Source organism: Hermetia illucens, chromosome 1 (assembly GCF_905115235.1).
Source record: "Hermetia illucens chromosome 1, iHerIll2.2.curated.20191125, whole genome shotgun sequence".
In the NCBI taxonomy this organism is placed as follows: Eukaryota; Metazoa; Arthropoda; class Insecta; order Diptera; family Stratiomyidae; genus Hermetia; species Hermetia illucens.
Genome location: NC_051849.1, coordinates 184,429,895 through 184,452,759, shown reverse-complemented (window position 1 = coordinate 184,452,759; position 22,865 = coordinate 184,429,895). Strand labels below are relative to the sequence as shown.

The 22,865-nt window shown below is 41.6% G+C and overlaps 2 protein-coding genes across 2 annotated transcripts in view; one reads left to right on the top strand and one right to left on the bottom strand.

Annotated features, from left to right (window-relative positions):
• Positions 1–673: 673 nt before the first annotated feature.
• LOC119646810 (derlin-1) lies at positions 674–6,206 on the top strand. The gene is made up of 5 exons (XM_038047411.1): positions 674–826; positions 885–1,088; positions 1,149–1,297; positions 5,804–5,914; positions 5,972–6,206. Exons 1-5 carry the CDS (start codon positions 674–676, stop codon positions 6,114–6,116), a joined length of 762 nt encoding a protein of 253 aa, XP_037903339.1. The 3' UTR covers positions 6,117–6,206.
• A 3,389-nt stretch (positions 6,207–9,595) lies between these two features.
• LOC119646987 (dynein heavy chain 8, axonemal) overlaps positions 9,596–22,865 on the bottom strand; it is a 61,113-nt gene continuing 47,843 nt past the window's right edge. Inside the window, exons 36-41 of the mRNA XM_038047703.1 lie at positions 17,569–17,837; positions 14,631–17,500; positions 14,387–14,565; positions 14,118–14,333; positions 9,810–10,139; positions 9,596–9,751 (exon numbers count right to left, since the gene is read on the bottom strand). Of these exons, the coding sequence (XP_037903631.1) occupies positions 9,626–9,751; positions 9,810–10,139; positions 14,118–14,333; positions 14,387–14,565; positions 14,631–17,500; positions 17,569–17,837 (3,990 nt within the window). The 3' untranslated portion in view covers positions 9,596–9,625. The remainder of the gene's footprint in view (positions 9,752–9,809; positions 10,140–14,117; positions 14,334–14,386; positions 14,566–14,630; positions 17,501–17,568; positions 17,838–22,865) is intronic.

The window sequence follows — 22,865 nt, the reverse complement described above, 5'->3', positions numbered from 1 at the left end:
TAATGGACTTTGGTGGAACATTCTTCTTTTTTCTTCAGCCTTTCTCCAGATCACAAGCGGGGTTGGCTCGTCGTGATCGGTTTCGCCATTTGGCTCTATGAAATGCCTCATCTGGATGCAATTTCGAGGCTTTTAAATCCCCATCCAGCATATCAAGCCACCGTTGTTTCGGCCTGCCTTTTGGTCGTTTAAATTACTTCGATGTTCAGACCAATCTTGGCAAGTGAATTCTTGTTAGCACGAATTGCTTAACCATGCCATCGAAGACGCCTCTCTCGCAATTTTTCCACGATCGATGCAACCCCATAACGATCGCGGATATCCTCATTGGTACAACATTGTTCAAAACTAAAAAATCAGCTATTCTGCATCACTAACGTTACTCAAAATAACCACCAATAACGACGAATATGACGTCAAGTTTTTCTCAACGTAAAAATTGAAGACTAGATGTCTCTGTGTGTCGAAAACGACGTACTAGAAGGACACGTATTCTGGTCGCTTGTCAGAATGAAAAGTCATCTCTAATCGCACTCATATGTCAATATCGCAGAAAACTCCAGTAAAAAACATACGAATTGGCCCTGCTATCTCTTCGAGTCTTAGAAATTCCGGTCGAGCAATTGCCCTACATTGAACTATTAGAAAAAAAATCGCTTAAAATTAATAAAACATGACAGATATATCTCATTGGTTTAAAAATGTTCCTCAATTTACACGATTCTGGCTTACGGCGACGCTGGGAGTCAGTATCATTGGCCGATTTGGAATGATCCCGCCCCGATATCTGCCGCTTTATTATGAACCTTTTGTACACGGTTTACAGGTAAGTGCGTAACATACTAAGATTTCTGTTATTTTAGTTAAACGATTCTCATTGACAGCTTTGGCGGCCAGTTACAGCTTTGTTTTTCTACCCGCTATCGCCCAGCACGGGATTCCACTTCATGCTCAATTGTTACTTTCTGTACAACTATTCACTCAGATTGGAAACAAATCACTACAAAACAAGCCCCGCTGACTACTTGTTCCTGTTGATGTTCAACTGGATATGTTGCGTTATCAGCGGGCTAACTTTTGGCATTCCGGTAGGACTGAAGATTGCAGTACACTCGAATGAATAATAGAAAGATTTGTCTTCTTTTAAGGTTCTTATGGATCCAATGGTACTTTCCGTGCTGTATGTCTGGTGCCAGCTAAATAAGGAGGTGACAGTGAACTTTTGGTTCGGTACGAGATTCAAGGCTATGTACCTTCCTTGGGTTTTGGCTGGAATTAACGTCATCCTTTTGGGAGGGTAAGTCATAATCATCTTTAACAGGAGAAACGATTGTTTTTAGCATTTTTCTTTCTGCGCATAATGGTCACAATGACGTGGAAAGTTCTGATGTCACTTTTTAAACTCGTGTGTAATCTGACCTAGTTAATTTTGAGAACCAAAGCCTTGGCTGACGTTAGAATACTTGGCGGATGGAAAACATTTATATTTCCGTCTTTTACCAAGTGATTCTAATCTAACTCTAATCAGATAAAAAGTTTAATTTAAATTTAGTTATTTGAAACCAAGTGTTCATGTGTTCTTCGTCACCTAAAAGATTTCTTTATATTGATGTGAATTGCGAAATTTAGCAAGAATAAATTTAACGCTTGTGTTTACTCCTCGATATTTACGGCATGTCACCTGCAGATATGGTTCTCAGAAGTTACGATGTCTCGATAATTCTACTTATAAACTCTGTTATCTCGATTCTTAAAACTGCAAGCAATTTTTCAAACAACCTCGCTTAGCCTCTCAACGGAAACAAGTTTTGGATCATTGCTAAAACTAAACATGTTGGGAATATAGTGAACTGCCGAGTATTCACGGAATTGGATGACGCAGCAACTGCGAATAGAAGGCAAAAGACAAACGAAATAATATAAACTTTCTTCTACAATCTTTGTCCCATTCAAAAGCGGGGTCGGCTTGTCTTGATTGGGTACGCCATTTTATTCGGTCATAGGTCTGGTCTGGATCGCTCATCATTTACCGCATCAAAGCACGGGCCGGAATTTTGGTCACCTCCCATCTCCTTCGATGTTCAAACCTATCTTGCTAATGAGTTCACGACACCGCGAATTACATACCGAAAATGTATGTAGCAATTTCACCACGACCAGTGTAATCCCGTATCGACGGCGGATGTCTCCATTTCGGATGTGATGATAGCATGCTACGCCAAGGCAATTTCTTGGGTCTCGATTACGGCGAGATACCATTCATTGCCTTTGGTAGACAAATTTTGGATTTGAGACTTTCATTGATGCGTCGATCATAAAGAACACCAAATGTGGAAAGCCACTTCATCCAAGTTGCGCTGATATCTGAAACGATTTCATAACGATAGTGACTATTTTATTGGGATCGATCGTCAAAAATTCTGTCTCACATCGTGCTGCATGAGGCGATCTTTCTCTTCTTCAACAAGTTGCTCCAGATCAGTCTTGTTGGGGAACGCTAGCAAAATATCATCTCATAGAGCCGTGTATAGAGCACTTGACGTTCGATTTCAAGACGACGATGATGAACACCGAGAGAAACCTGAAGTGCTTTGGATATACACACTTCGAACTTTACTGTTCGGATCATGGAAGAGCAAACGCCTTCTCTGATCCAGAAATGCAATATAAAGAGGGCAATGTGCGCGGTGTTTTTCCATGAGTAACTGCGCTGCGTGTATTACGTCAGTAGTTCCGCAGTTTTTGACAAACCCGACTTGATTCACGGTTATTTGAACGATGTTGCAAATACGGTTGCAAAGAATGCGTTCAAAAATATTTATGGCATGGGAGAACGATCGGATGGGACAGTAATTTGAATATTCTGCCAGACTACATTTCTTTTCGGCGGGTATCGATGTTAACGTAAATGGAGGAATCTTAAAACGCCTAACTACGTCGACTTGCTCTTCACCTTCAGCGAGGTCTTGTAGAATTTGTTTGTTTTTTAATGAACCAAATATCTGGCCCTCGAGAATTTGATCCGTAATACTGAGCTAAATGCAAGAGGTACGATCCTCTTTAAGTCCACCCAACTACTGCCCTATGCTGACGATATCGACACCATGGGAAGAACCATCCGAGACGTACAAACTGCCTTCATTCAGATCGAGCAGGCGACGATTGGCGCGAGATCTTGGGCTGCACATCAATGAAGGTAAGACAAAATATATGGTGGCAACGTCAGCACGAAAACCAACCAACCAACAACATCAAACCGCACTGGTCAAACGGAAAGAATAAAGATAGGAGAATACAACTTTGAGACCGTTGACAATTTCTCCTATCTAGGGTCGAAAATCACAACCGATAACAGCTACGATGATGAAATCCGCGCACGGTTGTTGTCACCCAACAGAGCCTACTTCAGCTTACAAAAACTGTTCCGCTCGAAATGTCTCACCATAGGGTCAAAGCTCTTACTGTACAAGACAATGATCTTGCCAGTCCTCACAATGCAAAATAGCTGGATAACAACTGACTGAAATCTGGAAACTAAAGGCATGTAAAGGGGTCAAATAAGTTTGACGAATGAAAATAAACAAAAAGAATTCATAGAAGCATTCAAGCATTGTGACAGAGAAGCTATGATGGAAAACTCAATACCAATAAGCGGGGTTATTTATTGGAATTTACAAGTTAGAGGACGTTTTAGTAGAGTGAAAAGAAAAGTTATTACAAATAAACGAGGGCGCCATTTTATTGCTTTTGTATGAATTATCAGCATTGTTCCCAAGGGACCGCTGTTTATTATTCATTATCGCGGTTGTACCTTTCAGTTTACATAATTAGCAAACTAAGAAACATATATATTAAGTGTGTGTATAAGTTTTTTCTATATTCCCAAGTCGCCACGTTCACTTTTTTAAAGACATTCCTCTCTAGCATCGTCGGATATAGTCCAAATGGTAATTGTTTCAATGCGACTAATAACAAATAGGGGGCACAATAGTTCTTCAAGGACGCGGTGCGACTTTCCCTTAACAAAATAATAACAAATAGATGGATATAGCAAACTTTTAACAAGAATGTAGTGTTCGATTTAGTTTCGCCCTTCGATAGTGGGAATAAAAACAATAAAATTGCCTTCATGTGTTCTACCTCAAATTATAAATACAGGAGGAATTTGAAGTCCTGGATTTCTGTTGTGCCCGAAAGTATTACACGATTTCTCCAGCATCTTCCATTCTACCTCGGCTGGGGGACAGAGGAATTCAAAGGAATCTTTCTGCTCATTTACCAAGGTATAACCCTTAGCCAAATGGTTTTTCAATAAGGAGAAAAGAAAAGCTTGACTGAACAAAACCAATGTTCTCAATCTGGCAGTTCATCAGGTCATCTGGATTAACCCTTCGTTGGGCATTCCATTCATTTACACTTTATTCCAATATGTATTGGTATTCCAAATCGAATTCATTAATATAATCATCATCTTGGTTTGTGCACAGGAAGCAAATACAGTCCACCCTGGAGTATTGCTGGCACACCGGATCCGAGCGGTTAGAGCAAAAGATACATATTTTACGGCGGAACTTATCGCTTCCTTGCGATTGAAGTTTGCATCATCAATTGCTTATGATTATACATGTGTGGCCGCTTTAACTGTACCAATTTGCAAGCTGAATCAATACGTTTTCGCCTTGTTTTTTCTTCTGGCAGGCCTGTGTAGAATTTGCCTACTTTGTTTTCGAATCACATGCCTACCAAATTTCGATTCTATATTTCGCCGGTTTTGTTACAATGATAGAGAAATAACTGTGCATCAACAGTGGCATTTTCATGTGGATTGTAATTTTGGAAGATCAAAAAGTTCCAATTATCACGAATTGGTGAGATTTTGTCGGTGACATGCACGTATACGTCCATCATGAAAACGGATATATTGTATTAAAATACGAAAGCTGTCATGGGACATAGCTGCTTGGAATACATTGTGCAAAGCTCCAGCCGCCAAAAGTATAGCAATGCATCCATCTAATTCGGTGTTTAGCTCTTGCAAACTCTTTTTTTTTCGTGGATTTCTCCATTCCACCAAAGACAAACAATCGCCTTTCTTCCATAACATTTCCTTTCGTTGATAATATTGAATGCAAAGTTTTGTGAAAACAATTTTCTGAGCACCTCAACCGATATCGAATTTTGCTTCTTCGGCCCAGCTCGAAAACGCAAAATGTTATGATGACGCGAATGATCAACTACAGCTGGTTCATTCCTGCTCTATTTGGCCCGTCTTGACCGAAGAAAAAATCATTAGTTGCCTTTCCTCTTTTTCGTCATCTAAAACTTAGTTCGGTTCGATTATCAAATCAGCTTCATTATCAGATGCATCTTCGACAGTCGTATATTCAAGATTGTTTTCATCATTCTCATCTCTGAATGGATCATTTTCGTCACCATCATCAAGTTCTTCTTTATGATTGCGGTGAAAATCGTTACGTAAGACTGTTGCCAATCGTCTATGAAAATCTGCACCCAAACTTCGTTCACGTAATCATGTATCATAAACAAATTCAATTTCGTCACTAATTATTGTTATTACCAAACAAAACACAAAAAATTCATGGTCACTTCACGAAAAACGTGTTCGAAGCTACCTTTAGTGACAAAGTTGAATGACCAGATAGAAGAATAAATTAGTCAATAACGAATATGTTCGCCCAGAGAGTAAGGTGTTACAGATCTATCGCACTGAAATTTGCGAACTTGTGAATGTATTGTAGCCAAAAGCAAAAACAATTCCTAATAAAATCACTTTTCTTTTCAGTGGTTTCCTAGAGCTTCTTGGCATTCTTATCGGACATCTTTACTTTTTCCTGAAGTTCAAATACCCAATTGATCTTGGCGGACCATCACTTTTGGATACTCCTGCATTTTTGTAAATACAAATCTAAATATCCTCTCATTCCCAATCTAACTATAAACATATTTTCAGAAAATCGTTTTATCCTGATCTTACTGGTGGCGTTCATGGATTTGGAGTGCCCCCGGCTAACCAGCGACCAGCTCAGGAGCAAAGGCCAGCTGGGAATCGATTCTTCGGTAATTCATGGGGTGCAGGCAATGTTCTGGGTAGATAAAACCAAGGCGAAAAAGAAATTTGATCTTTCTGTTGTGTAAATGGGTGTGTATGTATATTATTATATAATATAATGAAGTAACAAACTGAATAATGTATTTTAATAAGATTCTAAAACGGAACGGTATGTGTTACAAAGCCTACATATGTTGAATGAACAATGATAGACTCACTTTTTATGTAAAATTTTCATTATATAAGTAATAATAAATGAATGCTGATAAAAATTATTTAATTTTCATTAAAATTGAATGCTTTTCGCAAGAAAATAGAGAACGAACGCTATCATCGAGTGACAGAAACGGAGAGCTTATCGGGGACTATTATTAGAAAATCAAAACTTCATTTATTCCCAGAAAATTTTCCACCAATGTCGATAGCTTCTCAATAGCGTATGTATCATGATCTTTCAAATTCTGAATTGAATTGTACACATTCACTTAGTACGTAGTAGTAAAGAAATCGATGTAGTTAATTTAATGAAAAGTCGTGATGCGAGCAATCAATGTATCCAAAAGGTATCGTCGTCATCCTGTATGGCGTAAGAGCAATATCTAACAATAATAATGGATTTAGGTTCTGAAGCGCGTTAGACAACTTCATTTCAAAATGTTGATAGATAGCCGGAGGAGAAATTATTACACTGATACTGTTGAGCCGGCTGTGTTCGATATCCAATCACAATAAAAACTACCCTGCCACCAGTCAGATTTGAACTACAAACTTCCGAAGTAACAATTATTAAACGATCCGTGCACTAATCAGTACTCCTTTAACCATCGTCACTCTAATATAGTTTACACCCTCATCTTATTATCTCCCTCATTAAATTAGGAAGCAGTTAGGGTAATCATGTATTTTTCATTTATTCTTCTTCCTTTGAATTTATTATTTACAAACCACCCGCAATTTTTGTTACGGTGAATATTGACAGGAATTTCAAATTCAAACCGGCACTAATGCACAATGGATTTTCTTTTGACGCTGGTTCCTGTGGCCTTTATGTAATTTTCGAACCCCCACTGGCAGCTCAGCAGGACGTCTTCTCGATCCCTGATGTTACCGAAGAGGAACTTTGGGAAATCTGCAGACGTATTGGGGACAGCAAGGCTCCGGGATTTGACGGAATTTCGAACAGAGCTCTGAAGGTGGCGGTCAAGGCCAGACCAATGTGGTTCGCAAGCACATTTGAATCGTGCATGGCGGAAGAAGTGTTTCCCGCCCAGTGGAAGAGGCAGAAGCTGGTGTTGATACCGAAGCCCCGAAAACCGCCCGGCGTGCCCTTTTCATATCTCCCTATTTGTCTCTTAGACACCATGGGGAAGATGTTGGAGAGGGTGATATACAACAGGCTGCTCCCGTTCATCGAGCTTGCGGGTGGTCTTTCAGAGCGGCAATATGGGTTTCGGCGAGCCCGTTTTACGGTCGATGCAGCAGCAAAGGTCGTGGAATTGGCTCGAAATGCAATGGCCATGGGCAAATGCTGTGCTCTGGTGACGCTGGACGTCAAAAATGCTTTTAACTCAGCCAACTGGGGCTGGATTAAGGGCGTTTTGGCCAAACTGGGTGTTCCTAGCTATTTGGCTCGGCTCATCGAGAGTTACTTTTCGAGAAAGACTTCTCGAAGGAGTACATTGTGACAGCAGGTGTGCCTCAAGGTTCTATATTGGGACCGCTGCTGTGGATAATAATGTACGACGGAGTGCTTGGCCTTCGCGTGCCGGAGGAGACAACGCTGATTGGTTTTGCGGACGACCTGGCGGTAGTTGCAATTGCAAAGCATCCCGAAGACGTGGAGCTTTATGCAAATGAAGCCATTCATACAATCAAGTCATAGTTACGAATGGCCAAGCTGGACCTGACGGACGAAAAGACGGAGGCGGTCCTCATTACCAACCGTAGGAAGAACAACACGGTTACCATCCAGGTTGGTAATCGTGAGGTCGTCTCAAAATCGGTTGTCAAATACCTGGGGGTGATAATCGATGCCAAGCTGAGTTTCAAGGGACACTTGGATTATGCACGAGAGAAGGCAGCAAATGCCAGCTCATCCCTTGCAAGGATGCTGCCTAACGTGGGAGGGCCGAAGTATAGTCGCAGGCTACTCATCGCGGGAGTGGTGAGGTCGATCCTGGTGAGGTCCGCCCCTGTCTGGGCGGGAGCGTTGAACCACGCTGTCAACCGGAAGAAGATAAGTTCGGCATAGCGGCCAATTGCACTAAGAATGTGCAGCGCATTTAGGACGGCGTCGACGGAGGCAGTGTGTGTCATCGCAGAAATGATCTCTATAGATCTTCTAGCGGGCGAGGCACACTGGCTCTACGAAAAAAGGGAAGGCAAATCCAACTGTCCTGAATGCGGTGGTACACCCGAGGACCCGGAACACGTTATGTTCCATTGTCCCAGATTTCTGCAGCAGAAAAGGAGGTTGAACAGCATCTTAGGGGCGGACATCGAGCCCTCCAACCTGGTGGAAGAGATGCTGAAGTCGGAGGAAAACTGGATGGCGGTAAATGAGGCAGTAGCCGTAGTGCAGACAAAACTCCTGGAGTTGGATCGAGCTCGGAAGGCGGCGCGACGGAGACGTGACATGGACGAGCTGGTATAGCGAACCCAAGCCTCCCCCGCGAAGTAATACTTCACGGTAGTCCCGCGGGGAGGGGCGGAAGAGTGGGGGTGGTTTTAGTGGTGGGTGCGAATCCCACACACTGCTGCAACCTGGCGCAGCAGCGTCTTTCTAACATTTAACATATCCACCTCCATCCATAAAAAAAAAGGCTGGAACATTCTCAACGATATGGATTGAGTGCGAGAAACGTTTAAAAGCGTTGCAATGGGTTACAAAGAATACCGATCAACATTGGACCAACATTTTAATCAGTAGTCCACAGATGTCTAGCTTTGTAGAAAAACGGTGGCGGATGGACTTGTAACCAGCATAATTCAAGTTAGCCTTACTGTTATATCGGTTAACGAAAAAATAATCTTTGTTACAATAGATACCTGGTGAACATTCTTCTATTCCGTAATTATAGTGGGTAACGTCTCGTCATATAGTCAGATTACTGCAATTCCTGAAGTCTTGCTGTGTGTGAAGTTACATCAAAATGGATTTACCCATTCGATGTCAGAATCTTGGGAACCCACAGTACCTTGACGTAGCAAATTGCTATAGAAAGTTTGAGGTGAAGATACACCACCTTTGGCTGTTTAATTAGTTGGATTTCCACCCATTGTGTAGCTTCCCCACGTGGTTTTCATAGTGCCAGTTTTAACTTTGTCTTCCTAGCATTCACCATAAGTCAATTTCGAATGCCCGAATAGTAGAGATTATTTGTAAAGTGTGAAGAACATATTTACAAATCGTGCCCTTAAGACACTTTACCCAAATAGACTCCCCAAGTAAACAACTGCGGATCAATTCCATTCATTTAATGAGCCAAATTATAAGTTAACACAATAATCTAGACAAATACTTGATAGATAACTCAACACAATAAATTCAATTCATCACTTAATATCACACAATAACGCAACACCTCTCAGCACCCAATGATTTGGAGGTTTTGATGTTTCCAGCCAAAGTGGTGTTATGTAATTCAAATCCGTTCGGGACATTTTCTTGTACACTGGACTCTATTGAAAACAACATTCATTAACAAGGTTCGATCATCTTGACCGAAAGTTAACATACCTGATAAAGCTTTGGACTTTTAGGGGCAATCGAATCAATGGCGAAAATATGAATAACTGGCATCAATGTGTAAAGCACCTTATTAGTAGCTTCGATTAACCGGGAATTTTTCTTATCCCAACCAGCGCCATCTAAGTACAAACCATGTACGTAGACCCCTTCTTTTGGTGGCTTTTTGCATTCTTCTGCGGTTGCTTTTGTGACAAAATTATGTAAAGACACTTGATCCAGGGCCCAACCTTTATGTGCACGCGCCACTTCTTGCTTCATGGCTGTTAAGAATCCTTGGGAATTGAAAAATCCTGACATCCAAAATACGGCAGGTTCATTCTAGAAGAAGATTTCTACTTGTTGAAACTAAGCAGTAATGTTTTAGATAATAATGAAATTAGGACATAGATGTCAGAATCGAACTTCTTCTCAAGGCTAATTCGGACCCGATTAATTGCAAAAAAACTCCCGGGTATATTTGTCGCATAAAGATGAAAAAACCAGTCAACTATCTTTTCATATGACCGTTGTTCTTCTGTGAGCGCTGCACACCCGCACCGTGATTGGCCGATATGCCAAACTCACACTTTTCCGGTTCGCAGTATTGTGCAATCCTCCCGCCCAAATAGAAGCCGCATATAATAGGACGGACATCACTATCCTTATAATAAGCAGACTGCGACTATATTTTAGCTCCCCGTTATTAAGTATCATTCCTGATAGAGATGAACTAGCCTCACCGTCTTCTCTCACGCATAGTCGAAGTTCCAGTTGAGAGTCAACTTGACATGGATTATTACCCCCAGGTATCTAATAATCGACTTTAAAACGACCTCATGATTACCAACCCGGATTTTGCCAGTATTGATTTTCCAGCGATTGGTAATAAGGAGTGCTTCCATCTGTTCGTCCGCCAGGCCCAGTTTTATCATCTGTAACCATGATTTTAAGGCATGAATGATTTCACTTCCATAAAGTTTAACCACTTCTCCAACATCTTTCCCGAAGTATCTAAAAGGCAAATAGAGCGATATGAAGAAGGCATACCATGTGGTTTTTGGGTTTTCAACCCCGACTTCCCACAAATCATGAATCAAATGTGGTTATTAACCCCACTTTCTTCTTGTTACAGAAAAATTAATGTAATTATTTTGAACTGGAGCCATGGGCACGTCACTTGGAGTGATTTTTGTCCACATATCTTGTTCATTACAACCTTATAGACAGCGCCCCATGCCTTCGTGCCTCAAAACATATATTAATTCCGTTTGTTTCTCCGTATGACCTTTTTAATGCCACGACGATAATCTCTGTATAATCCTTCAAAATCATAGCATTCCGCCTTCTCCTTGCCCTTTAACAAAAGCTTGCAGGCAAAAAGAGCTTCAGTTACACGCTGAGAAAACTGACTCATCTTTTGCAGCGTCGTTCTTTTCTAGGTCACGATCTCTTTCTATCGTCGCTAGGAATGTCTTCTAAAAAATACAGTAGACCAACTATTCTTGTTTCCGCTTCCTTTGCACCTTCAGTCTTCATTTTTTCCGCTTCCGATGTTTCCAACGTCGCGAAAGATGGCCTGGTGGTCACTATAAGCATGGGATTCACTTACTCGCCAGACAATCTCTATCTCCCAACGTGTTAGATAGCGGACTGCAAGGTAAGCTGATGCGGAATAAAGCTCTCTGCGAGTCAACCTATATCTCTCTCTGGGGTTGATATGTGGGTTTCCAGGAGCAAACCTCCCGTCTACCAAGACCGTTAATGGAATGTGATAGTCATACTCTGCACGAGGAGATAATACTGTTAACAAAACGCTACAGATCTACTGGAATCTACAGACTGGAAAGTCGAAAAACACCTCCCCAATCCAGGGTGGATAGTTTTCAGTCGGGGTAACTGGTTGTATTTGGACGGACCTAATTTATATCTCGTCGCCCCAATGAGTAAGCTACTCGTGTACCAAATGAGTACACAAACTAAAAACGTAAAAAAGGAACAATAAACAGCACCACATATCGCACGTCTTAGCAATACTGATAACCAAACGGCTTCTTCCAAGAGGGCCGAAGTTGGGAAAACAAGCCAAGCTCAACATTGGCCTACTACGAAGACCGCAATAAACTAAATTCCATGATCAGAATGAAGGGTCCAGCAAAAGTACATCTGAGGTCAGTATATCGGACGCCTGTAGCACAGGCGCTAAATGGTATCTGCGTTATCCGAAGGAGGGCCTAGGACCGAATGAAGCAAGCAAGAAGACTCAGATAGAAGAAAAGTGGAGCAGCAGGGATCAGCTTACAAGAAGGAAGTGCTCCCCAAAACCGAACTCAAGAGGGAAGAAACCCTGAGTAGGTTAGGGACATAGGTAGAACCTAGGAGGCCTGCCGTTAGCTATGCCAATGCGGTAAACGGGCATATTGCCGAAATCATTTCCAGAGTAAACACTTACTCGTGAAGAGCATCATCTAAGACCTTATCGTCATGCAGATGTGTAAGTGGTGGAGTCAGAGTTCGTGACAACTGACGTACCTTTTTGAGCAGTTCAAGTAGCTTTACAGTCCCTAAATTGCCTGGATGGAGATGATATGTCAGGGGTGTACATTGTAACAATCTACCTTCCCAAAGCCGCAGCAATGGAAACAGAGGATCATCTGAGCACCTTACTTGCTCTTTGCAAGCGGTTGTGGGCAAAGGCAAATTCCTCACAAATGGGGTAGACAACCGATTATCCCCGAAGGAAATTGACGTAACTGCTTCATCAACTACAGATTTGGCAACATCTCTGTGCATGTATGTACACAGGAAGAAACCGCCGAAAAATACTTCAGAGTGGAAAATCTTCCCAAATCCTCGAGACGATTGTGAAGGTCATAGAGGCCGAACGGACAAAATCGAGCAGGGAAGTGATTCTACTGCCCATTGAGGAGAAAAAGTTTGGCGATCTAGACCTGGGGCTCAAGGCAGACAGCGAGACACATGGAAATACCACTCGGAGGAGGAGGATTATACTCGACATTGGAGAAGAATTTTAAGCATTCATGGCCAGCACTAAGATAACCCAGGCAAACCTTCACCGGGCAAAGCTGCAGCTGCAGTAATTGCAAGGGCAATTTTCAAGAACAACATTGGAGTAGTGCTGGCTCAAGGGCGATAGGCACCAATTCGGGTCTGCAAGGAGTAAGTATATAGGTAATTTGGGATTCTTCTTTCAAAAAATCAGAAGCTTACATCATTATAAAACCCATTGGAAACCCGGAAGGCAGTCATGGCATCGGGCTACTTCCCAGCGACGATACTCGGATCTCACCAAAATTAGTCGTTAGACTGGTGAAGTTCTGCGAGAGGAAAGCGCTACCACTTCTCCTCGGCTATGATGTTAACGTCCATAATGATATTTGGGGAAGCAGCGACACCAATTGAAAATGTGAGGACCTTCTTGAATTTATTCTTAGAAATGGGCTAGAGACATATAATGTAGAGAACACACCAACAGTCGTGACCAGCACCAGGCAATAGGTACTAGACATAACTCTCTCTCAATACTCTTATCTGTGAGCTGGTTAAGAATTATAGGGGTGAGTCCTCTGTATCGGATCACAGAATAGTGAAACTCTGGACCGGATACTCTGGGGTCCAAGCCATTTTGGATTAGAAGGCCATCAGGCAGCAGATAAGCTGACCAGAAAAGTAGCAGGAATTATATGAACTAGAAACCTTTTGTGGAATCGAAAAAGTGGAAAAGTAGAGCAGCTGAGGCAACACTACCAGAAATAGAGCAGTCCCGGATGTTCATGGAGGAGATGCGAGCGTACCACAGGATTGTTTAAATTTAAATGATAGGTTTGATCGGCATGCTATAGTTAACAGGTATACTATAAGCATTAAAGGAACATTATAGTTCTCCTAGGAACTCCCTTGTCACTATTATTATCATCCCTATCGCCAACAAGGTGCTGAGGTACACGAGGCCGACGATCGAATCTAACTATCCGCCTAGAAAAGTGAGCATCAATACAATGTGTTGTAGGTTTAGTCCGAGCTGCTCATTACTCGACTTTCCCACTTCAAGGCCTACGCACCGGCAATAATTTTAGGATTATGGTCTATGTTGGACACACCAGACTGATTGGTATCTCTTCATTTTGTGCCATTGTTGCACTAAGAGGAGCATAGTAGCTGCAGATATGGACACTAATATTATATATATGCTAGACACCTTCAACGAGCTTGCCGTCCACTCCTTTTTCCTCTACCACGCCATGCATCGTGGATCTCCAGTATAATTTTTGTTGCGTGATTTCAAATGTTCATACTCACCACAAAGCACCAGTTATAGAATTGATGATTTCTTTCCAATAGCTCGGAAAACCAGAATCCCAAAGTGGATGATGTCCAACTGCCACGAAGCCAAATGGTTGGCACTTTTGCGTCAAAAATACAATCCAAAGCATCTCGTAATTGTTCACTCATTATAATCGTTCCTTCAATTGCCAGTAAGAGATCTTTAAAGGTTGACCTTACAAGCACAATAATCTGCAAAAAAAGGCGTGAAAGGGTATTTTTAAAAAGAAAACTTCAATTAGCACCTTTTGAATTCTGTCGATTTCCTGCCGGAGGAAGATACACATTGAACGCAAAGGACCCATCATCTGCAGTCTAGCTTTCACTGCAAAAGGATCGTATGCTGGTGGAACCTTGTCAAGCATATCTTTTACTAATCTAGCAACAACTGCTTCCCGCGTTTCTCCACCACCAACGGATGATTCTGGCGAAGTACAGATAAATCATCAGTAAATAAACAAGATTTTTATAAAATAGTTATCAACACACCTTTCGGCTGAACGGCAATAATCGTATCTAGAATAGACTTTGTCGTATTTGTTTGATATGTGATATCTGCGTTAGGGTGCAGACCATAAGCTTGTGGAGGATCTACCGCAGGGAATAATTCGATCGCCTGTAAATAATCTTCTTGCAATTTGAATTTCAAAATGGGATAGCCATCGAAAAATGCAAATTTATCATCAAACAGCCTTTCAGAAAACCATTCTTTAGCGAAAGTGTTCAACAAACGTTTATCATAATCATCTGTAACTCTTCCTCCATATTGAACTTCACCTAACATATACCGAACCGTACTCCAGCTTATTCCCTTTTTCGGATCAATATCATCCAAGTGATTCTGCATAAACATACAACTTGCAAGCCAATCAGCAGAGTTGAATTCGTAAGGAATATTCCATCCAAGGGGTCCAAACTTTCTTCGTTCCTGAACCACAGTATGCAAATAGGAAACACCAAATACTAAAGGATGATACCACGGATTTTCACTGTAATCCAGAAAATCTTGAGACAAATTTCCATAAGTCCGCTTCAGCCCAGCACGAATGCCTGATGGTGGTTCGTTTGTGAATTTGATGGATAATTGTAGGAGTGTAATAGGGAATGAGTTATGAACTTCTGTGGTCATCCATACACGGAAATTTTCATGGTATCCGGTTCCGGCTTTCTCCAGCTCCAATAGCTGTACGGTTAATTCGTTCATATACTCTAACCCTAAATGGCAGTTTTGCAATAGCACCCAACCTCCATTCTCTAGACATTCGGACATTAGTTTTCTAGCATGTATTTCTTGACCCTGACCCATCGACATTGCTTGGCACGTCAACTCATTCTTTTTAGCCAGTGCTTCAATATTTGGAGTTGGATCTGATCCCATGGAAAGGAAACAAATTAGCGGAGTAAGAGGACGACTTTCAGCAAGCATTGTATCGTAATTCAATATAACAGGCTCGGCGAAATTTTCTCCCAAGGAATGAGCTAAATATTTTCTACTTTGGGATAAAGTCCTATCTGGACACCAGGCTCTTATAAGGAGTAATTTTCTGAAAGGATCCAAAGAATTGTAGCCATCAGGAATAGTCTCGTTTTCAGGATTTTCCTTGTGATACCAATTACGCCATGGTCGTTCGTTTTCACCAATCTGCTCTAAAATTTTGGAAAACTGCCGTAATTTAGTCAGTGCAACCAAATTCAACCATGTTATGTCTGTAATCCAGTTGAATGGTTTCGGTGGACATTCTTTGATGTCTAGAGCGGCTCCACCCTTAATAAAATTCTGAAATTCATCATAGGATACATTGCCAACCTGCATGTCGATATTGAAAGCCATCATCATAACGAATAAATATTTATGCATTTCGTACAAGCCCCTTGACTTGTAGGCATAAATATCGAAGGTCAAATACTCGATTATCCGCTTGATCCTTTGTTGGGTTACATGCGTCTTCTTGGAATTGGTCATAGACAAATCAAAACGTTCAAGGAACTGAACTAAGGAAGTCTGGTACATTACGTTGACCATTGCCATTGTGCACACCAGAAAATAGAGGACACTACCACGAGTGGCAACAGGTCGGAACTCCTCTCGGGCTGCATTAATTTTCGCTTCTGTTACTTTAGCGATTTCAAGTTCTTCTTTCACTTGCATCGCTGTATTTTTGCTTGTGTTTAAAACTTCAATTACAGTCACATCATCTAGAAGACTTCCCTGAGTGGTAGATAACTTATGTAAAAGATTCGCCTCCAATTCTTTCATATTCTTCATGTTTCTGGTAACGTTTTGTATGAGTTTCGTCCGATCTTCTTCTAGTTCTTGTTTCTCTTTTATGATGACCAATCCTAGCAACTGATCTTCTAAACCTTTCATGGTTACAGTGAAATCTATGATTGATGTTCGTGCAAATATTTCTGGTGTGTATGCAGGATTTGGAAGTTTCGTGGTAACGTACATTCGGAAATCATTGTTAAAATCGACTTCCTTATCTCCAATCTTGACTTTGAATGTGGTTCCTATTTTGATGAGATTTTTTTCGAAAACATTGTCCAAACTAGGATCAAGCTGTTCTCCTACATCCTCAATAATAATCGGTAGACCCATAGATACGGCGTCTTCGATGTGATTTCTGAAATATCTATGATTCAACGAAGTAACAATAAGATTAAATTGCTTCTCCTTATTCTTGATCCATGCTTTCCCTTGAGATTGTGGATCAATCAGCAACGGATAACGATCTGCTTTCGTCGCGATTATACCATTTTGTATGGACAACTCATCACTCGGTAAGCCCTGGAGGTTCCATTCACCGATAGTGGAACTATCAGTCAAGCTTTCTATGGTGTTTATATTTGATGACATTGGGATCTTCCTTGCCAATATTTCAGTGAACCAAGCATTCTGTAATTTGGCTCTGAATTCTTGGTTGAAAGGTCCCGTATAAGACAAGAACCCAGTCAGGTAAATAACATCTCCCACGAGTCTATCAGTCTCATTTTTGAATTGAGCCAATTGTTCTGTCCATCGTATTCGTTCACCTGCAAGTCCAGAAATAAGCGCCGCCGCTGCGTCCATTTTTTCTTGGCATTTCCTGGCGTCTTCCAATACCAAGGCTTTCTTTCCCATCGCTTCATCAAATAATGCTCGGACGACATTCAATTCGTTTTCCTTTTCCTGCAACATTTGACTGGCTTCCTCTAATTCAGCGGTGGCCTTATTATATTTAGCTTCCTGAATGGCTAAGTTTGCTTTGAGCGGCAATACCTCTTTATTTACCGCATAGTATTTCGACATAGCGATTGTCCAAGATAGCAGACCAGCAACGTTTCCGCAAGCTACTTTTGCAGCTTCGAAAGTGTATAAACTAGTAGAATTGAAAAAATAGGTTAACACATAGAAGTAATTAACAACTACCAATTCACGTTTACTCACCTGTAACTAAAATACGGTACCAACAGGTCTATCATTTCAGCGTTAATTGTATCTTTGGGGTATGCAACGATTTTTGCCAAAAATCTGGTATCAGACATAACTTTAAGAGATTCAGCCCACGATGGTACAAGGAAAACCTTTTCGGGATCAGGTTTTACATATTCTAATCTTTTACCAAAAAGAATCAACACGGCGTCCATAATAAGGGTAATTAGATACGGCGGTTTCCCCAATTTTCGTACAGTAGCAATATCAGAAGCTTTAACTGTCTGGAAAGAGATAACAGTTTGAAATAAATTTGTGAAGTGTTTAAGTATAAAATCCACAGGCCTGACGAAAGGGTGGTGGAAAGGTGGGGTCCCTTCCGGGACCAGAGTTTTCTCGAGGGCCCGGAATATAAATTTCAATAAAAAAGAAGATAATAGGCAGGTCCGCATAATTCTTCCTCCAGGACCCATATAATTTTCACCCCTGGGCCCTATTTGCCGCATCCTTTTTTCACCGGGCCCAGATTTTCTCTCTACGGCCCTGAAAATACATATATATTGAACCTTTTATATCTATCCCATTGAGCCTGGCTTTAAGAATACACTCAAAGTATTCCCTGCTTGTCGTAAAAACCGGCTTAAGGAATAGAAATTTGTGGGCTAGCAAGCTGAAAATTTCGAATTTTTTTTTGCTACCGAAACGTCAATTACACTTCGAATAAGGACCGACTATGATCCTCACGGCTATGATCTTTGGCTATCGAAAGAGATCTATTAGTAATTTCTAGAAAGTGCAAGTACAGTAACAGTATCGAAGGCTCCAGAATTTTCGTTTTCTATAACTCGAGAGAAAATTCCAATGATGTAAGCTGGGCATTCTGGGGCACAACGAAATAAGATGGTGGGACTCTGGGGAGTATTCCTCTCCCTCCTGTAGCAGTGTACTTTTATACACTGGAAAACCTAGTGGTAGGAGACGCAACTCCAACGTCGGACAGTTGCTAACAGCTACCGCAAAACGCGCTCTCCTGACCCGGTTTCTGACAAGATGCTGATTCCAAAATTTCGGCCCCGGTTAAGCAGCATCACAATTGTAGAGTGGTACGCACTAACGGAGAATTCCGATATAAAAAAGAAGGTCGCTTTTTATTACCATTCCACATAGTTCGAGAGACGCTTCCTAGAAGTGAAATTGTGATCTTGGTGAGTGATCTGAATGCCATGATTTACAACTTTCATCACTTTATCATCGGCGACACAAGGTTCGAGCACAGGTCCTGCCACAGGCTCAGTAGCGTTTCAATTAACCAGCAACGAACATCTAATCAGATTGACCATATCACGATTAGCATTGGATTTTGGAGCATTGGTCTTTTTAATGTGCGTAACAAAAGAGGTGCTGACACTGGGTTCGAACAATATCGCATGGTCGCTTACCTCCGCTTGTATGTCGCTGCTGAGTTTGCTTGTTAGGAAAGAGGGCGTCGTCACCCCAAATCTGTCTTGCTGTGGAAGCGACCCATATTATAAACAACCCACCTAGAATATTAATGAGCACTGGACCGTCATCAAAAGTGTCCTTATCTCTGGTGTAGCTGATTGGGGAAACGTGGGGGCTGATTAATGAACGAAAGGAGCTGAGAGCTCTGTTGATGGCTGCGAGCAGGGGTGAGTGCGATTTGCTGAAACTTGGTTACTCTGTAGAATACGTTTACGACCAACGGAATTTTACCATTGCTAAGAAAGGGAAGCAAAAACTGCCACAAATAGCACCGATTCTGCAATTATATAACGCTTTACGACAAAACTTACAGGTAAGCCTTTTGATGATCTTATGAGGGACCTTAAAGGTAGAGGTCTCATCCACGATGATGATCAACTGAGAAGAAGGAAGGACCACTTAATCACAATTCTTTATCGTGTGGCATCTGGTGAAGTCCCACCTCTTCTGAATAATTTGAGTGCTCCTCCAAGGAGGAGCGAAATTCTCTGCAGCTCCTGCAATCTTTGCGGAATTGCAATTTCCACTAATTCGTAAATCCTGGAAATCTGAGATCCTTCTCAGTGAGTGAAGAAAAGATAAGGAAAGAAATGGAGTATTTGCGTGCCCCTGTTTCACGTACATGCTAGCTCAAATCATTCTAGAATGCATCACGAAACACTTTCATGAATAGGTTTCTGCTCTGGATCCTACTGTACCGACCAGATTAACACACTTATGGAGCAGTGGGCGGAGTTTCGATCTTCGCTCGACTCCCTAGTTTTCGAGACAACTTTCGACAGAGGCGGACAAGAAAGATCTCTGGGAAAGAGTGGGATATGTCCTACTTAGCAAAGGAGGTTCAAATAGCACCTGAGGAAGGTATAGACAACCGCCAAGGAAATGAAAATGAAATCTTGGACGAAGGTCATCATATCTCTAAAAAGAACTTTACTGTAATTAAAAATAAAACTAGGTAGCTTGCTCCTACTACAATATATTTTAATAGTTAGTAAATACGTATTTCGAAAGCTACTTACTTTCTTCCTCAGTACTTAAGCTAAAAGCTTAAGTACTGAGGAAGAAAGTAAGTAGCTTTCGAAATACGTATTTACTAACTATTAAAATATATTGTAGTAGGAGCAAGCTACCTAGTTTTATTTTTATTTAGAAGAACTACAAGCATCGGAACGATAACTAACTTTACTGTGTTAAAGGAAGTCAAGTCTTATGAAACGTTGGGAATTTGAAATTTTTTTAAAGATAATAAGTTAAACAACAACCTTGACAATCACGACGGCATCGAACTTGATGATGTATCAATAGCCTTAAATCCGCATTCAGTATTTTGTACAGAAATTGAAAATGTAACTAATTCAAAATCAAATTGAGGCTGGTTCCCCCCACTGTTCTCTCTTTGCTACTATGTAACCACTGGATATCGAGTCGGCGTTGAATTACTTAATAGACTGAAGAATATCTACGGAAAGGGCAGCTTTTGATTTTTTTGTCTTTATTTTTTGTTTAAATTTAATTTTGCCTTTAAAAAAACATAAATTTCCCATTGTCCTTGCCATTTTTTAAAACCATCAGGGATCATATGTGCCCCGTGTAAACCGCCATAATCCTGAACACATTTGCAGGCATCTAGCCTAAAAGCTCTCGCGATCAGATCCTCTTACGGGCGAGCCAAGTCATCTGTGATTGCTAAGTAGTGGAGTGGATTTCATCTTCATAGTCCCGAGCGACTGCACCCGCCGAAGATGGTCAAGAGCAGAACTTCGCCTTACCGCTCCATCCTTTTCCCTTTATGTTTCTATGACCAGAAGTCTAGTGGAGAGTGACTTTGAATGTACAGTCTAGTCTGTTCGGAATGTCTCGCCACTGAGTACAAAGCCTTAATGGGAGCCTGGGTATCGGTCAGAATGACTATGTTAAGTTTACGTCTCGGATCATGCTCCAGCTATCAACAGCTTCCAATATTGTCAGTGTCATCGGTTGGAATACACTATTCCCGTAGGGTTTCGCTGTCCAATATCCAAATTCACGTAGTTTGACAGCAATGTACGCTACAGCGTATTTAATATGTTGGGCCAGGGGAGAAGGTACGGGAGTGTATTGAGGGCATATACCGATCAGGACATGGATACTATCTAATGCGTAAGAAATCTTATTCTGGTTAAAGTCTTCTTGATAGTTTTGCTACTAACTTTGTTGAATATTTCCTGTATCTCCAGGAAGACAGCCTGTAGTGTAGCGATCACTCAACCGTACTAACTAGCACGTGAAGATTTAGAGAAGGGCGGTGATGATCGACCTTGAGTGGATATCTAATAGTGATGAGACGACTTGGCCGAAAGCCGTTCGCGGACTTGCATATGTAACTGTTCACCCTCCTCACACCTTAGATAAAAATACCTTGAACAGATTTTCTTCAACCTAGAATATGCGCACTCTCTGGCTCTAGTGGATGTTCTTAGTTATGCAAAAGCCGCAGATGGAAGTCATTGAATAAGCTTGAATATTACAATGATGCTTGGGGCTACTGCTTCCTCCAAATTATCTTCCCAGTAAGTTCCAAGTTAGATTCATTGGAAGAGCAATCGAAGATCGTTGGAGCCGTCCACTGTTACTGTTACATTTACTTTAAAGGGTGAAGTCGATGATATTGGAACGCTATTCTTAATGTAGTATAGGTCCCAACGTGGATTGACCCCCCGATAGAGCATAAAACCTGGAAAATGCCTGCTGAACCAACATCAACAGTTCTACCAAATCCTATCGCCACCTCCACGCGGTGATCACTGAGAGTTCTTTCTTAACGAAAAACTGCGCGCCTAAAAACGGAACAAATTGTACCAACTGGTCCTCCAGATTGGAAGTTGGGTAGGGCTGACAACCCTACACGGATAACCGAAATTACAAGGCCACAGAAGGAGCCTCGGACAAATTGGAATTTAAAACGACGAACCCTGCAACGACAACGGAATAACGATTTGCGCATTTTCTCATGGAACATGGGCTCCCTCTACAGACCGAATGCTGCTGAGCAGCTAGCCGATACCCTGTCCCAATATAGGGGTGATGTAACAGCGTTACAAGAGATGCGATGAACAGGGACCGGTTTCCCTGGAGAAGAGTCGCTACACCATATATTATAGGGGCCATTCAGTAAACCATGTGCTCGGAGCAGGTTTCTTAGTCAGCCAAAAAATGAAACCTGCTGTGATCGGCTTTGAAGCGAAAGGCTATGCACTCTGTGTTTGCGAGGCAAATTTAGAAATGGAAGCTTCATCAACGTTCACGCCCCTCAGAGGAGACTGCAGAGTCGAAGAAGGATACCTTCTACGAAGCAATTGAGCGGACCCTCGAAGCCTGTCCCAAGTATGATATCAAACTCATACTTGGAGATTTCAACAGTCAAGTTGGGACGGAGCCCGTATTCAGGCGATATGTCGGCTTACACAGGGATAGCAATGATAACGGACTGCGGATTATTCAGTTAGCAGTATCGCACGAAATGGTTGTTGGAAGTACCTGTTTTGCGCGGAAAGAGGTCCACAAACATACATGGGCCTCTCCAGAAGGGACCACTTTCAACAAAATTGACCACGTGCTGATTGAACGCCGCCACCTTTCACTCTTGATTAATGTCAGAACATATAGGGGGGCCAATATAGACTCGGATCACTATCTCGTTGGCATGGTGCTCCGCGTTCGAATTACAACACCACCTACAATTCCCTCTGACAATCAGGTGAGAGTGAATACTGAAGCCATTTACAACACAGTCCTCTGTAGCACCTGTAAGTGGGAAATGGATGCCGCAA

Excerpts from the sequence above, each read along its gene's own strand:
- LOC119646810 (XM_038047411.1), top strand. The coding sequence starts at position 674 with ATGACAGATATATCTCATTGGTTTAAAAATGTTCCTCAATTTACACGA. Across the intron at positions 827-884 it reads CTTTTGTACACGGTTTACAG|CTTTGGCGGCCAGTTACAGC; the intron begins GTAAGTGCGTAA and ends TCTCATTGACAG. Across the intron at positions 1,089-1,148 it reads GGCTAACTTTTGGCATTCCG|GTTCTTATGGATCCAATGGT; the intron begins GTAGGACTGAAG and ends TCTTCTTTTAAG.